Source organism: Terrapene carolina, unplaced genomic scaffold (genome assembly GCF_002925995.2).
Source record: "Terrapene carolina triunguis isolate 2854851 unplaced genomic scaffold, T_m_triunguis-2.0 Scaffold211, whole genome shotgun sequence".
Classification (NCBI taxonomy): domain Eukaryota; kingdom Metazoa; phylum Chordata; order Testudines; family Emydidae; genus Terrapene; species Terrapene triunguis.
This window is the reverse complement of record NW_020664562.1, coordinates 24,002,404-24,014,810: the sequence shown is the minus strand read 5'-3', so window position 1 is coordinate 24,014,810 and position 12,407 is coordinate 24,002,404. Positions and strand designations below refer to the sequence as shown.

The 12,407-nt window shown below is 39.1% G+C and overlaps 1 protein-coding gene across 3 annotated transcripts in view; it reads right to left on the bottom strand.

Moving 5' to 3' along the window:
- Positions 1 to 2,596: 2,596 nt before the first annotated feature.
- LOC112109876 (zinc finger protein 644) overlaps positions 2,597 to 12,407 on the bottom strand; it is an 81,871-nt gene continuing 72,060 nt past the window's right edge. For all 3 annotated transcript variants that reach the window (XM_026655874.1, XM_026655877.1, XM_026655876.1), the window contains 2 exons: positions 4,918 to 5,020; positions 2,597 to 4,314 (listed from right to left, as the gene is read on the bottom strand). In XM_026655874.1, coding sequence (XP_026511659.1) covers positions 4,122 to 4,314; positions 4,918 to 5,020 — 296 coding nt within the window. In that variant the 3' untranslated portion in view covers positions 2,597 to 4,121. The remainder of the gene's footprint in view (positions 4,315 to 4,917; positions 5,021 to 12,407) is intronic.

The following is a 12,407-nucleotide window of genomic DNA, read 5'->3' as shown; positions in this document are numbered from 1 at the left end:
AGAAATCTAATAAACGCTTTTAACTGAAAAATAAAATCAGCCTTATCAGTTCAGGCAGAACATGGTCATTTGAACTGGCCACAAAGCAACATGTATAAACTAGTCAGAATGATTTATGTTAATTCAGTCGTCATCTCCATTCAGTTCCTAGTGGAAAAGTGTCTGCAACACAAAAACAATCCATCACAATTGGCATCCTTTCTGGTGATCTCATCGGAGAGACAAGGCATGGGAACTCAGCTGGTTACCAATAAATATATTAAAGTACAATAACCAGTAATGGCTATAAACAAAAGAAAAGGCCAAACACCAGACCAAATTTTTCAAATTGGATGCCCAGCACGAAGTGTGAAAATCCATATTCTGGAACCTACATAATGTGGGCTGAGATGTACTGAGCAACTTACTGAGTCAATGGAAGCACTAAAGTCAGTGGGAGCTAAATGGGCTGTGAATGATAAGCACTTCTGAAAGTCAGACCACTTATTCAGATGCCTAAATATGGAATTAGGTGCACAAGTTTGAAAATTTTAGACTTCTCTGTGAAATGAAAAAGGATGAGCGATTTAACTAAACCTGTTCTATCAGATTTTTCATTACCTCCATAGTACCGGAAATTGGGATTTATGGAATCTGACAGCAAATACTGATGGGGATCAAGACTCCCAGCAACAGTTACACTTGGAGAGTAGAGAAATCCTAACATCTTGGGTCAATAGGGTTATTTGAAAAAGACCTAAGGATAATTTAATAAGCCGCTTTTATATAATGCATTTCAAATCCAATGTAGGTCCCAAGGGCAATGAATTTAACTATTCAGAGTGCTAAGATTTGCCTATATTTAAAAAAAATATATTGGTAGGAGTCCAAGACAAGCACAGCAGGATGCCGCATTTTGAGACAGATCTGGATTAGCAGTGAGGGTATATCTGAAGAATTGTGCAGCTCTGGCTCACACTACGCAAAATTCTAGCCATTACAAACAGACCATTTTCTCAAAATTTAAGGGTCTGATCCTGGAAGTTGCAGAGCTCCTCATTCAAGGATTATAGGACTAGACCCATATGCTTTTCAAACTTAACTTTAAAAGTGAAGATGTTACATAAAGTGATTCACTCAGTGGTATTACACACTGCCTGGTTTGAATGAACTAAATAAAATTCAAGTTATTTATCTTGTTGAAAACCTAGTTAGATTTTCTACTACTGCTAAATTGTGCATGGTACGGTTTTACTCTATCAGCATATTTAGCAATGTTAGATAATGATCAGTGTAGCTTCACCGAATTTTTCATAAGTTAACCAGCCACAGAATATGCTTAACATCTTTTTGTGAAAAGAATAAACAAATATTCTAATAAAACATTCTGAACTTTCAAGGTAATTTCATTGTTCTTATCTAATTTACATCCATTTCTTATGAATATTTTTTCTAATCCTCCACCTTCACCTTACAAAGCAAGTTTTCCACCACAAGAGCTCAAAATCCCACAGGTTGCTTGCAAACACCTACTTATTTTTCAGTATCCACAACTAAAGCAGCTCCCATGCAGACAGAGAATAAGGCTGTTCCCTGATCCCACATTGTCTAGTGTGTGGGTGTACTGCTGCACTCAAGCAAAGCCCAACTGATGTAGATGGAGCTTTGCATGGGCACAGCAGTCCACCTGTGCGCTACCACAATGTAGGATCGGTTCCTAAATGATAACAGACACTCAGTTTTACGATCAGATATTAAAAAAAATCAAGATTAAATGCAGTTTTAGTATATCAAACCAACCACATGTAAGGAAATGCTCAGGAGTATTGCTATGAGATTTTCCTCTCATCCTAAAAATATCAGGAGGCAGCACTCTTTTTAAATAACAAGAGAAGCCCTACAACATTATAGTAGGGTGTTTTTGTACTATACATCGACATATTTCAGTTATCCTATTTTTAAAATTTTTCCCACAGCCAAACACCCTTTGAATATTTTGAGGTATATTTTTGATTCAGAAAGGTAACAATATAATGGACATGTTAAAGCTTCAAGTTATCAACAGGGAGTTACACTAAGACAGTGGCTCTCAAACTTTTTTACTGGTGACCCCTTTCACACAGCAAGCCTCTGAGTGCGACCCCCCTTATAAATTAAAAACACTTTTTAATATATTTAACACCATTATAAATGCTGGAGGCAAAGCAGGATTTGGGGTGGAGGTTGACAGCTCGCAACCCCCTATGTAATAACCTTGTGACCCCCTGAGGGGTCCCGACCCCCAGTTTGAGAACCCCTGCACTAAGAATACCTTACAATACCTCTCTAATGACATTAGCCTAGACATATAGAGAGCTTCTTTTGCAAGATATTAGCAAGTCCTAGTATGGAGATTATTTCAACTTTATAAAAAAACCCCATCATCCTGACATTTACACCAATCAAATGTAATGCATCTGTGAACAAATCATATTATGTTATGAGTAAATGTATTCTACTCTGGATCATTAATGAAGAGATTCTAATCTCAAGCAAGACAAATCAACTTTTCATGAACTGTTATTTCATACATAACACAAATAAGAAATGCTTCACATTATAGACATTTAGATTTTGTTTAAACCTTTTTATTTAGAGATTTTTCTGGTAAGGAGATATACCATAGGAAAGCAATTTCACTGGCAGTGAGGTATGTATATACTCTACCAAAATACTCCTTGTTTTAACTGCTTTTAACTTTATTTACATATAAAGAAAATATCAATGCATATTCTTGATTTAACTACAGTTTTAGTTACCCTACATGAATAAAATGAAATGTTACTTGCATACAAAACTGATTTGTAGAGGAATCTGATTTACTGATTAAAAAATTAAATCACGTTTTGATGACAATTTAAATGAACAAACACAATTTATCATGACCAAGACACCTGCACCATATTGTCCATCCTCACAGCACATTTATTTCAGTAATTCCGTAAGTAGGTCCTTAGCATGAGCATAGTGTTACACAGTTTTCATACATAGAATCACATCCAAAACAAGTTCTAAAATTTAAATTGTAAACATTCTCTTCATATGTAGAAACATTTCAATGTGTTCAAATTTGTTAAAATGATCAAAAAAATTTAAACAGAATTATAAATGAAAAGTCTAGTCCTAAACCGTGTAGTGAGCAGTTCTCATTAGTACATTTCTACAGTGTTAAATAAAGTAGTAGAGAGGCAAACTGTTCTGTAAGCAAGTCAGACTTTAAGTAAAACATCATAAGGAAACAAACTTTAACAAAAAAAATGCTTTGCAATAAAGAAAGTTAGATTTGAATCTACTATGATACAAAAATGTAAAGGGTAAATAACATCTTTGTTGACAAAGTAGGAGGTAGCATGGATGCACCACTTTATTGTCAGTGAGAAATGCAACTGAAGTAAAGAATACTTCCTTACCACAAATAATTTCCAGTACTATGTACATATTTCTCTTAGAAATATTTGTTTAAACAAGTTTCCCTCCACTTTTTAGTACAAAAAAGCCTCATATGATTTTAAAAAAACACTTACACACCTAGATAGAATAGTACTAATTGCCCTATTTGAATGAAACAGTCTCTTGAACTATGAAGTACATGATATTTAATGCCCTAAGTTGAGTAAGTTGTATTAGCGGTTCTTGGTATTATACAAAACACTACATACATACAAACAAAATATAATATCTTATTTTACTATGCAAGTGGGGTTTGTGTGTGTGTGTTTGTTTGTTTTTTGAATAAACAGAGCCTTGATTCTGGTAACACTGCAGAGGGCATGGTTTGTTTTTAATAAAATCTGTCTATAAGTACCCATGTGCAACAATTTAAAAATGGCTGCTTACATGTAATGATCTTGTATTGATAGTGAACACAGTAACTGACAAAAACATAGTAAACCTTAAAAACACATCTGCCACCCTATATAAAATATAAAGACTACTTACTGTAACTGTTAAGTACTCAATTTGTTTTGATGTTACTGTAATTCACTTTCCCTACTTCTCTGGCTTTAGGATTTATAAACATAATTTAGTGTAGCAATATTTTTTAAAAAATGACAAAGTATTTCAAATTTACATCCAATTCAAATTTAAAAGGTTTCCTTGTTCTATGATGCTGCTTCTGCCATCAGTAAAGAAAACGAAGTTTCAGTAATTGAAGCAGGCTTTTTAAGTAGCGATGTGACCTCAACCATGCCAGCCCCAGTCCGTGGAAGATTTGCATTGACGATGTGTCTCTGCAAGTGCTTTATCCAGTCTTCCTGAACAGACAATGGTCCTCGAAAGACCAGACCACAAAACCTGTGCAAATTTTAAAATCATTCCATCAAGAAGATATATTAGCATTAAACAAAGTACAGGTCAGCAGACATTGCTAAGGATTAAGAATTATACAGAAAGTAAACTTTTCTCCTAAAAGCTCATTTTAATATATTTTTTAGATGAAAACCCTAATGGTTTCATGGTTAATTCAACAATACTTGATAATTGTTTCAAATGACTATGAAGATATAAACACAAGATTGAAGTTTATACTACAAATTATACCTTCACATTTGTAATGCTATAGTTAATGGCCCATTTCCATTAATAGGCTTTTGTTTGTTTTGTGCAGGGGAAGAACACTGCCCAAATATGAAATATGGAAAACACATTTTCAGCCAGGAGAGGGGAAAAAAATCTATTCCAAAATGTAAGACTGTTTCAGGTTCTTTTTTGTTTAGGTTACTGTAATATTAAACTTAGTTGTTTGTTTTGCTCAATATTGACTTTTTAAATCAAATGCAGTTACAATATATACTTCTGAATATTCTTATGTAAAAGCAACAATATATAACCTCTTTTTTTTAAAAAAACCCAGATACTGTAATTTCAGTTAACCAATTATAAAAATCCTGCATATACCTGCATCGGAGTATGTAAACTTCATCAGCACTATGAGGTAATGGCAGCATTTTTTTCTTGCTTCCAGATCTTGATCTTGACTTTTTTTGCTTACAATCTAAGGCTAAGAAGGAAGGAGAACATTTTCCATATATAAAAGTGAACAATTAAAAGTTAGTCCTAAACCAAATAGAAATATTCAACAAACCTTCATTTATAACCATGCTGAAAAACTCATTTATTTTCTCTTACTGTGCCATGTTAAATTACCATCTAAATTCCAAAACTTTCAATTACCTTTCAAACTCTAAAGAATGATTCACAAAGAAGCAAAGATAGTCTTTTCCTATCTTTGTTTATCATAGTGTTTGTTCTCCTCTAAAAACCATCGGACAATCATTAAGCTAGATACATTTTAGTTCCAGCAAGCACTAGTAACTGTTATTGTGGAATTACCCAATGACAGTTTGAAATTCCCTTTCATTCTTAAAACTTTTTCGGTCTTAGAAGATCTGTTGATAACTATAGTTCAAATTATGTCATAAAAATACAGTTACAGCTTCAAAATGTTGACGCATTCAAGCTAATTTGATTTAAATCCAAAACATGAATGAGAACTATCTGCAAGGAAGTCTTGTCTACATCTGCTACAACAGTGAGGAATGCACAATCATCTGCTCACATCATACAAGCGCCAAACAGAAGCAAAAGTTTTGGTCCTGTCCTGTCTCTGGGACTCTTAGCTGAAGCTTTCTTACCATTTGTCTATTCGATGGTTAAAAGGAATAATAAGAAAACAGTGATTATGAACCTCTTGTAATAGGTTGACAGACTTTATGACAATGCATAGAGATGCAGAGCCACTTGCTGAATCACTGTCTTATCAGGTGTTTGAACTATGCATGAAAGTACAGCGCAATTACTGCTGAAGCATACTAGCATGTGGATTTAGGATTAAGAGGGGCTGAGCCCTCTAGGGGCAGAGGAAATTGAAGTTTGCAACAGAGGCCTTGCAGGGAAAAACTCTACATCAGCCATGGTTGGGAAATAACTTTAAACTGTACTTTACATTGTGTAATGATTTACACTTACCATGAAGCTAAACTCGAGGGAGAGTCTGGAGGCATGTGGAAACTTTACCTATTCCTAAACATGAACACGAAACACTAATGACATAGAACTATCAAAGTAACAATAATGGAAAGGGCATCAGCAGCACCAGGGAGGGTCACTCTAGACCAGAGGTTCTCAAACAATGAGGCACAGGCACCAGTTGCCTGCCTTTTGGCCAGCGGTTAAGTGCTCCCAGAGTAGACCCAGAGCTCTGTCCTGCCTGGGGGCAGGGCAGAAGGAGCCAGAGCTCTGTCCAGAGGACAGTGCTGGGACAGGGGCCAGCCAGGGGTCTGTGGGGGAAGCAGCTTGCAGGGGCTCCCCTGCTCCAGCCCCCAACTTATCTCTCCCTACAGCAGCACAGGGATTCTCCTGATTCCCCATCTTTTCTCCAGTAACACAAGGCCTCCCATCCCTGCCATCTTCTCCCTGTGCTCTGCTCACCACCTCCATCTCCTGGGGTTCTCCTCTTTGGCTGAAGCACCCCGCAATATCCCAGGGGCTCCCTTCCATCCCCTTCCACCCAGCCCAGCCACATACGTGGGGCTCCCCTCCACTCCTGTCTCAGCCCTGCCCTGCAATATCCCCTCCATTTGCTACTGAGCTGCTGTTCATCCCTGGGCTGCAGGGCTGGATGAATTGGGCTTAGCAGAAGGATTCTCTTTCCTCAGCTGCTGCAGCTGTTCATTTCCAGCTGGTGCCCCTATCATGGCAGCAGCCCTTATGCAAAGCCGGCTCTTAGCTCTGCAGAAGCTATTGGCACTGCCTTCCTCTCCATCCCTGGTGCTGGAGCTTGGCTGCTTGCGACAGGGAGAAGCCACCATGGGGGTCCCTGTGGCAGTGGGGAGCCATGAACCCTGCATGGTTCCTGCTCAGCCTGACACACCACCTCCCCTATGGCACTAGTACAGCTAGACAGTAACCAGCTGGTCCTGGCCGCAGCAGCCCAGCTCAGTCCCGGCTACCAGCTTAGTACCCTGATGGACTTCCTGCTGCACCAGACCTATGCGGAACTCAAAGTGCTGGCGAACCTCTGACTGCCATGCTCTGACCTGCCCTGCCCCCACCTGCCGGGCCATCTGCACTAAATGGGGGGCCCTGTTCCCTGCCTGTAAGCCCAGGACAGCTGGGGCGGTGTCACACAGTCAATGGTGTTATGATTTCCTAAAATATTTGTGCAGTTTTATTTTAGTTGCTACAGTTTGTATTTTTTGGAACACAACTGTGAGATAGCATGAAAAATAATTCATGCAATAAAATTAGTACTTTTGATACTCAGACCCTTATTTTAACTATATTGATCATACACTGCTACATTATTATTTGTATTCTTGCAAAGTATAGGATTTTCAGTTTTGTGTTGTCACTGTAAACAATGGGGAGCTGGGAGGTGCAATTTTTTCTCTCTCTAAGCTTAGGGAAGCTCATTGTGACAAAGTTTGAGAATCCCTGTTTTGCGCTGGTGTTTCTCAGGTGCAGAAACATTAAGATGTAAAATCCTAATGTTTGCGTTCTCTGATATACCAGTCAAGGATCTGTCTACTCTAACATGAGGATAATGACACAAAGACAATTGCTCTCAACACTCAACGCCTCCTCTGCTTACGCATTTATACCAATTAAGAGAAAAGAGAGAGCATCACACTGCACCTTTGCAGTTTTTTTCTACCGTGGGTGAATATTCTGGGGAGCAGGGGATCCCTTTAGATGAACACTTGATCTAGAGGTTTTAATCCAGTGGGCCAAACTTATTTTTAGAGGCCTTGTCTTCATCCCTGATTCTGTCCAATAGAATAACTATTTAAAGATTTCTGTTCCTCTAATTCTTTCCAGATAGAACCTCAAGGCCATAGTGTACAGAGGCTGCCACAGAAACTAACTCCTGACTGAGTACCAAGATGTTCCCTCTCCCTCTATCATCTTATTGTTGTGGAAAGAGAGTAAGGGAGAGGAGATACAGAGACAGCTGCCAACTTGCTGATCCCTTTTCTGGAAACAATATTATCTAGAAAAATGACTAAAAAGCCAATAGAAAACTCACTGACACTTCCGAGTCTTGAAGGTAGGAGAGAACTAAATTCAGACTCCAAATGAGTCCAAAACAGGTATCCAGATAGGCTTATTTACACAAAGCTGAAGGAAGCCTTCTATTAGCAGATGAGGCCCAATGGTGTTCTCTTTGACAGCAGCGAGCGAAGGGATCTGGACACAAAAGGTGCTGACAGCAAGGACTTTGTCAAGACCCTCTTGGAGAAAGTGAAGGATGTGATCAGGGGAACAGGAATTGGCCCTAATGCTTTATGGCAACATACAAAGAAAATGTTCCATTTTCTATAATGGAGAGAAGACCATATCTTCCAAGTTTTAGGAAAGTATGAATTACACAGGAGTAGAAACCATTAAATTGGCCTTTCCCACACCACTGGCACCTTATCTTTGGGGAGGATCATAGGACTGGAAGGGACCTTGTGGGTCATTAAGTACAGTCCTTGGCTATTGCAGGCAACCCCATTATGTAATCCCATTCACAAATTTAAAACTAGTTGGGATGTTCATCCTCACTGCTCCGCTAAGGAGTATTGAGATCCTCAAGTGAAAGGTGCTCTAAGTACAAGGTACTAATTTTAATCACTTTGTGTCCTCTCATAGGTATCAAAGATCCTTTTCAGCCTCATCTATATACACATAGGTTTTTATGTAACCCTCATAAATGCAGCATCTGAGCACCTTCCACAAGAGATATAATCACCTGCACAGAGATATAATCTCTCCTCCCAGTCAGGAGGAACTGGGCTTAATTCATTTTGTATTTTCCCTCCCTTTTAAATCTAGTATTACTGATGGATATCTTGCTCAAAAAAGCGGGATTTGCATTTTGCCTGGAAGGTACTGAAATGTATGGCCATCCTTCTCTCTGAGAGAGGAGACAGGGTACCTGAAGCCTGGATGCCAGTGTGCCAGTGGAGAACTAGTAGCATAAAAGGAGATCCATCTGGCCAGGTGGAAATGATTCTACAACAATGGCTTTGCCTCCGTGGATTTTGCAGAACACACCATAGAGGAAAATTGGAGGAAACAGAGACCACAGCTCCATTAGATTGCCAAGGCATTGATGTGAGATCCTTCTGAGGTCAGTTAGCAGTTACAAAATCAATGACATTAAAGAACGTGAAAAAGGTCTACAAAGTGGCAGCCCTATATGTGTAGCAGGCTCCAAAAACCAGAAGGATGTCACTCTTGTGAGATAAATGCTTTGTGGCTCAGAGTCTCTTAGATCGGATTTCTCTGGATACAGACAGACTTCAAGGCTAGATTCCCCTCATCCCCATCAAAAAATTGGACTCTTCTCACTCGGGCAATACGCCAGTGTTTCAGGGAGGCTATACCATCACTTGTGTCCTAACCCTAGCTTTTCTAACAAAGGGTTCCTGAAGGCTAGCAATTCTAGGACATGGATGTGCAATCTTCTGAGAAATAAACCTCCCTGACCATCCCACACTTAATTGGGCCCTAACACAGGAAAATGGAGTCTGGCATAATGCACCAAGAGAGGTGGCGTTGCAATAGCCAGACAGGGATTTTACAGAGTGTAGAGGGAAGGAAGGAGAGAATGGGGAAGTAATTTTCTGCTGTGTCTAGTACACAGGCTCTAGACAGAACTGTAAAACACAGGACTGAAGAACTCAGCGAAGACTTCCAGCCCCTCTCACATAGGGTAACAGGACTACGGTTGGAACACAAGGATCAGTCCACATGAAGCAATAGTAACAATAGACTCAGAAAACAAATTTGCAAGCAATTCAAATGTTAAAACTGGCCAAGAGTTGAAGTAGCATTCCACACAACACATCTGTCCCCATTTCTTGTGGTTTTTGACTTTCTGAGTACATTTCTTTACTTTTAAAGGCACAAACCAGCATGAATGTGCTTTCGGGTCACTGTAGGAGAGAAGGTAAGACCAAAACTTTTGGTAAAATTTGACTGATGCTTCTGATCAACATTCAGATGATTCATTCACCAAACAGACTGGTATATGAGTAACTGCAAAACTGTCATCAAATTGCTAAAACTCAGGAGTAGTAAACTCACTTAAATTAAAGCCATGTGTGCACAAACACTTTTGATGCTCACATACTGTACTGATAGGATACTAAAACAAGCAGCACCAACTTAAGAATAACACAGTCTCACCCCTAGGTCACCTGTTCCAACCCAGCCCATGTTATGACCAAAACTGGTTATTTAACAACATCTGTCTGGTGGTTTCAATCCTAGTTCCTAGTGGACAGTTTCCACATGACAAAGTAAAACTCCCACAAACAGCAGGCTCACTAACACTCAGCAAAGAGATCAAGAAAACTGAACCCCAACCAGCCTCATGGAAATTCCTTAAGATTAGGGTGAGGCACATTGTCAAAGTGTATGGAAGCTCCGACTGCCACTACCTATGCCCATGTTGTGGATCGAGGGTATCAGTCTCCACAGCTGTCAACTACCACCTTTCATGAGCACTATATTCAGTACAAAAGTCTCTCTGAAAGAAGGCTTTTCCCTTCAACTTTGACTACCCGCTGTCTGCTTAGTTGCTGCTTCTGAAAGCTGTGTGTGACTGACTGGATTCACTGCTCATCAAAAGCTCTGATTCAGCATGGCAGAGTAGAGGAACAACCAATTTAAAATAGAAGATAACTGAAAATCTTTGGAAAGATCACTTGGAGGAGCTCAAGTTCCGTTGAGAACACACTATTTAAAAAAGCATACACACATTAGGTAAACAGGCTGCATATACTCAATTCCACAGCACAGTGTCAGCATGGCAGGAAAGACCCCAGTCTCATGGAGGGGGCAAATTAAAATGTATGCCCAATATGAGTGGGCCGCAGCATGGATTATGTTGGAAATTGTAACTAGTGGTTCTTTGTTGCACATCTTTAGGTCCAATGAAATTCTCAGGCTGTGAAATAAGTGTGCAACTACACAACGACTTAAATTTGTGCTTTCTACTAATCCACAGTCCCCAAAATGGGAACACTCTTTACTTCAAGTGCTGAAGCATGGTCTGTTCTTACTAGGACTTCATTATTTTTGCTACAGAACATTTACTAGTACACTAAACACAGGCAACACTACAATTAAGTGATATATGTTATCATTTAATTGTATTTGTTTGCTTATTTGCTAATTGGCCACATTCAAATCATTTGCGATGTCTCTCCCAGTCATTAGGGCAAATTTGTAGGGTTTAACTATACAACAAAATATTTTTACCTACAGTAATTTTTATGCCAGGGAACTTTATTGTGTATTCCTGAAGATATTAATACATTTTCTTAAGTACTGCTTGATCAATTATGGATGTAAGACTGCAGAATAAAGACTTCCAGGCTATATTTCTTGCTCCTCCTCCTAGCTCCAAGGCCACTTCCCTTGTTATGTGCCTCACTGCAGCAGCACAGCAGGAAGCAGTAGCAGAGGAAAGCATACGTTATTTTCAGGGGAGCCAAAGGAAGGGTAGGACGGTAAAGACAAAAGAAAGGTGGAAATGCCAGAGTGCAAGAGAGATCAAAGAATCTTAGGGGACAAAGAGAAAGTTGGGGAGGTCAAGGAGAGAGAAATGGGGGACTCTGGAATACAAGACCTTAATAAGGAAAAACCAAGTGGAGAAAGATGTATTTTGAAGATGGTGAAGAGGTCTGTCCTTAAAGTGACAGGGTGAAAGAGAAAACCTCTCAGCTGCTCTGCAAAACATCAGAAGTGGACAGCAGTCCACTAACTCTTTCACCAAAATAGGTAGGAGGAAGAAAACTAGCATCTGTTGGGCATGGGGGATTAAACCAATCGTGCAAACCTGTGTTGTACAGCCTGAAAACTTGCACTAACTTCTGGAACCCAGACTTCCAAAGTTAGATGTGGAATTTCACAAGCAAATTGGGTAACTGGGCAAACAAATGCACCTAGGTCATTTATGCATATAATTACAGTGAACAGTGGACCCATATTGCATAAATTAAGTTTGCAATTACACACTAAACTTAGCCTAGCCAATGATCTAACAAATCTTGGCCTTGCTTGAAGATTTGTTCCTTGAACTATTTTTCAATATTGGCAGCTATATTTCATTTTTTTCTTGTTAAATCATAACATGTGGCGGCATAAGACTCCTGTATTTTCTCAGCATGCAAAATTTGGTTACGTACCCTGTAAGTTACTGGTTGTGAAACAGCATGGAATCTACTAGAAAAGTGATGTTGTAATAGTTAATATTGAAAATACGCATAGTCAATGTAGTGGGAAAAACATTAATTGCCTAAAAGAAGGGTACTTAAGCTAATGCAGCCCTGGGAAAGCTTTCATTTCCGCTTCAATGACTTGCAAAGATGACTCTATTTCTTTTATTAAAT